Source organism: Euphorbia lathyris, chromosome 2 (genome assembly GCF_963576675.1).
Source record: "Euphorbia lathyris chromosome 2, ddEupLath1.1, whole genome shotgun sequence".
Taxonomy (NCBI): Eukaryota; Viridiplantae; Streptophyta; class Magnoliopsida; order Malpighiales; family Euphorbiaceae; genus Euphorbia; species Euphorbia lathyris.
Window position 1 is genome coordinate 73,707,967 of NC_088911.1, and position 4,851 is coordinate 73,712,817.

Below are 4,851 nucleotides of genomic sequence, written 5' to 3' on the forward strand. Positions count from 1 at the left end.
CAGCAGCTGTGTCACTAGTTTCAGGGAGCCTCGAGTAGTCGAGGCACTAACATTAAGAACTAGTATGATTTGGTTGATGGTTTTGCATTACACACATGTTGAATTTGAGTCTGATGCGAAAGTAGTTGTGGATGCAATTCTGTCAAGCAAAAGAGACATCTCGGAGTTTGGATCTCTAATTCATGATTGTCAATTTATTCTAGGATCCAATCCCGATTTTAAATTGTCATTTATTCCTCGTTTAGCGAATAGGGCTGCTCATTTGGTAGCTAGGCAGACCTATTCCAATGCTAGCGATTTTGTATCTTCCGAAGTGCCGGAATGGTTGTTAAACACTATTATTGAGGATGCGAATCCTATTGATATATGAGATTTCCGTTTTTTGGGTCAAAAAAAAAAAAAAGTTTTTGTAGACGTTAACTACCACTGCGTGTAAAATATTTTTTTATTAATATACTCTGAAATGGGTGATGAATAATAATCTTATGAAGGATACGTACATAAATATTGGAAAAGAACAAAAATATTAATTATGCGAATCGAAATGATATTGTGGTGTATAAGAAAGAAAAAGAAAAGTATTTCATAAATAATAATGTATGAGCTATAAATCATATCTAAATACTATTAACCAATATACAGCTTCTCCCAACTCCAGCAGAGCAGGAACAGAAAACAATCTTGTTGATTTGTATATGTGCCATGACAATTGTCGCCACTTATTTTTGTTTAATATTAATAAGTCTTCTTTCTGTTACAAGATGAATTTCCCAGCTAATCAATCCTTTCAAGATTGAACAACAGCATTTCCTCTAGAGCTCTTCGAAATACGCCCGGAGGAAGACAACTCAGATTCTGCATTGCAAGATCAGCTTTCTCCTTAGCTAACTCTTGTGCCTTTTTTATTCCTCCCCCTTGCTTAACCAACTCAATAGCTTCGTCCAGAGAACCACTCTCGCAGAATTCAGACTCGATGATTTCTCTTAGTTTCGGCTCTTTCTCTAGAGCGAATATTACAGGTGCAGTCAGGTTCCCTTTTGCCAAGTCACTTCCAGCTGGCTTTCCCAGCTGTTCTGCTGTCTGTGTAAAATCAAGTATGTCATCCACTACTTGGAAGGATAGTCCTAGATTTTTACCATATTCGAACATTTGTTCAGCTACACTCCTGTCTACTCCACTAAAAACTGCAGCTCCTTTTGTACTAGCTGCAATTAGAGATGCTGTTTTGTAATAACTTTTCATCAAATATTCCTCAAGTTCAACATCACAGTCGAACAAACTAGATGCCTGCTTTATTTCACCACTAGCGAAATCCTTAATTACCTGCCATTGCCAACAAGTGAGTAAAATTCAGTATAACATAAACTTACTGTATGCTATGCGAATGCGGGTGAGGTTACTCCTTTACCTGGCTGATAAGCTTTATTACTTCAATGTTTTCAAGGTTTGCCAGATACCAAGAGGATTGAGCAAACATGAAGTCCCCAGCCAGTACTGCCACTCTTGTTCCATATTGTTGATGAACAGTTTCCTTTCCTGCAAATCAGCAGCAGAAATTCGAGGTCAAGTGAGGAAAAGCAAACCCATTACCTAAAGGAACAAGCACCCATCTTCATTTCCTCTTGGACCCATCATGTGACAAAGGTATCTCTGAAATTGGACTTGCGGAATCTACAGCATACAACTCTTTTTATATCAAAGGCCAATAGTTTCTTAGTATTCCTTTATTAATTCCTCCAGCTGAAACTATAGCACTAATTATCACATCCGGTAAACATGTGATGCGTGGACAAACACAATAAAGGTGGGAATTGCTGTATCGGTGCTTCAAAGAGCATCAGATATTTATCCACAATTTTGGATGTTAATTTGATTGTATTACTGCTGCACAATTCCTATAAATTGGGGAACCTATGAGATTTTTTCAAGGCACTACAATGTAAAGACCCTAGACTACCTCTTCGCATGTCACTTTCGTCTAATACATCGTCGTGTATTAAGCTTGCTGTATGGATCATCTCTATAATCTCAGCAAGACGCCGATGTTTTGTAGTAAGTTCCCTGTGAGAGAGAATTCAAAAATCAATTTAACATTTTGCTCAAACTTATATAAAGCACACAGGGAGGAAAATTAAAGAAGACATACTCTAGGCCTGCTATTTCTGCTGTGGCTCTTGATACTAGGAATACCAAGGCCGGTCTCATCCTCTTCCCACCAGCACCAAATATTTGCTCAGCTGCAGACATTAAAACTGGATTTTCCGCACCAACAATCTACTAGAGCATTGATAAATTAAAAAATAAGTACAGTCACAGTTAAAAATCACTCTGATTTAAACATAAACGATGTTCTAAGCAGCTATAAACAGTCTGTACATAGAGATGCAATATGTTGCTGATAAACATGGACATAATTTGAATATTGAAACATCTTTGATTCTCTTAGATCAACCTTCTTTCTTTAACTCATCAAGACCCAGGGCGATCTTGGTTTTCATTGTTCTGAAGCACTAAACTAAAGAGGAAGTTGTTGAAGCATAATTTGGCTATGAGAAGACTACTTAGGTACTACCTGCTCGGTGCATCTTCTAACCTATGTAATACTGACGTCGAAAATTGTATCAGTGAATCACAATATCCAATGTTCGTTTCTATCCTAAAAATCAAGTTCACATATGCACTACTAGAGGATAAACATAACATTAGAAAACACACAGAAGAATTTATTGCTTAAAAAGTTAAAGAAGCAAATACAGTAAGATTAAACGATCGTAAAAGAGACAATTCTTATCAGTTCACCAAATAGACAAGTGGGCAATAAACTTAATACAAGTGATAAGTTCTCCAATAAAAAGAAAAAACAGAAACCATGGCAATGTATGAGTTTTGAGCCTCTTTTTGGCAGAAGCAAACAAGTTCTTTATTAGAATCTTACATAATCAAAACTATAAATTCCAAAACACTTTCCATTGTTTCTGTGGCTGAGGTTCATTTTCAGTCATATGACTGCCTCTAATAAGTTTCCGTTGTTTCTATGGCCACATCTCATTCACTTTCTATTATTTCTGAGCCAATTAATTTTTCAGTCATGTCCCGATTTATAGGTTTTGCTATCAGAGCTTGCCTCACAGCCAAGCTAGCCATGTTTAAACATTGAATCTTTGTGGATTCAAAGAAGATAAAGTTTACTTGATGAAACCTAATTTTGTGGAGTACTTTCAAAATTTGACGCTTAAATGTGCTCCCAAAATAGCCAAGACAAACTGGAATATAAACTATTCAACAAAATAGCCACAAGGGATTATCCTGGTCCTGGAGCACAGTTGGAGCGGTCATGAGTTATAATCGCCATTTTCATATACTCAATATTATCACACAGGAAAAAATTGATGCAAAAACCCTGAATACTGATAATTGAATATAAACATTATACTAAAAGCCCATATAACTCTCCTGACATGGAGAGAAAGGGCTGGTATAGAATCTCAAGTTTCTCCTTTAAAGATCCTCCTTAGTATTTATTTTTGTTATGAACATACACATTGAGCAACTAAGACAAACCCTGATCATATAATGTTGTTGTCTCTAACTCAAGACACTAAGAAGCCTTGACTACAATTAAACAAAACACCAACTACACTTTCCCTACTATTGAACTAATGCCACCAAAACTTCAACCTACATGCACCTGTAGCACATGTTTTTCTTATTGTAACTAAAGAAGAAACAGAAGCCTACTTTGCCCTAGGGTAGGTCAGAATCACATAAAATCAATTCCATTCCAGCAGATAATAGAAAACAGCAGAGAATACACTCACCGACTGGAGGTTTTTGTTAAGAGTCTGAAGATCATCAGCAACCACTTCAAACATATCTTTCAACGAAATTGGGGTTCTTGCATCCTTGAAATCCAGTAGTGTTGCTGAAGCATGAGTAAGTTGTGCATTGATTTCATAAATAGGCAAAACGTACTTCATTAGAGCAAAAGAAAAGAAAAGACGTACCAGCAAGTAAAGTCTCAGGAGGAGACTTTGTAGAAGAAAGTCCTCGCCGGGTAAAAAGCAATCTTCTAGAAGAAAAGTCTCTATTGCAAGTCCTAGAAAAGGACTTGGCATAATTCCTGACTGAATACCTATCTGTTGAAGCATTGGAGGAGCAGCCACAAGCCACCAAATCAAGAAGAGTCCTCCCAAAGTCAAGACTCCGGCATGTGACTGATATCATTTCTAAGTAAGGAAGCAAAAGTATGAAAGTTTCAGTCTGAAATCGAAACACCCAGATGTGAAACAAACACCCCTCAAATTCCCATAAGCGAAAGAAGAAGAAGAAGAAGAAGAAGAAGAGTGAAACACTTGTATTTACTTTAGAGGGAAACTTGAAGACGCCAAATGGGTGATAGGGTAAACAAGTAGTTTCTCTATAAACAGAGCAGACGATGATACATTAGAAATGGGAGGGAGGGAGCATTGAGTTTGAGTGAGTGGATCAAACAAGCCCACATAGGACTCGTATGATTTGTTTATATCTTTCTTATCAGCTCGAGGGAGATAAAAGGCTACTGTTCTTTTGGACAAAAAAATAAAATAAAGAAGAGAATTTTGATGTTAGAAAGAAATGAAAATGTACTACTACCCTCTCGGCTTCAAATCAAATACGATTGTAAGAGCCACACCACAATTATTATTATTTTTTATTTATTAATAAATAGATTTTGATATCTGATTTTGTTTTCCTGTGCATGATGTGGATTAGGGATGGTAATCGGTTACCCGGCACTGTCAGATCCTAATGAGTATTCGTACCATGTATAAAAGAGTATGGAACGGGTATGAAATTAAAATATTATCTGTT

General features: G+C 36.7%; 1 protein-coding gene across 2 annotated transcripts; it reads right to left on the minus strand.

Moving 5' to 3' along the window:
* Positions 1-558: 558 nt before the first annotated feature.
* LOC136218598 (solanesyl diphosphate synthase 1, chloroplastic-like) lies at positions 559-4,585 on the minus strand. Of its 2 annotated transcripts, none has more exons than XM_066005574.1 (6): positions 4,005-4,585; positions 3,819-3,922; positions 2,147-2,274; positions 1,958-2,061; positions 1,409-1,536; positions 559-1,323 (listed from the first exon to the last, which is right to left on the minus strand). In XM_066005574.1, the coding sequence occupies exons 1-6, from the start codon at positions 4,222-4,224 to the stop codon at positions 775-777; spliced, it is 1,233 nt and encodes a 410-aa protein (XP_065861646.1). In that variant the 5' UTR covers positions 4,225-4,585; the 3' UTR covers positions 559-774. The 2 variants fall into 2 exon arrangements, with proteins under 2 accessions (XP_065861646.1, XP_065861647.1); XM_066005575.1 differs by having other exon boundaries at positions 3,819-3,902; positions 4,005-4,117.
* Between the last annotated feature and the right edge of the window lie 266 nt (positions 4,586-4,851).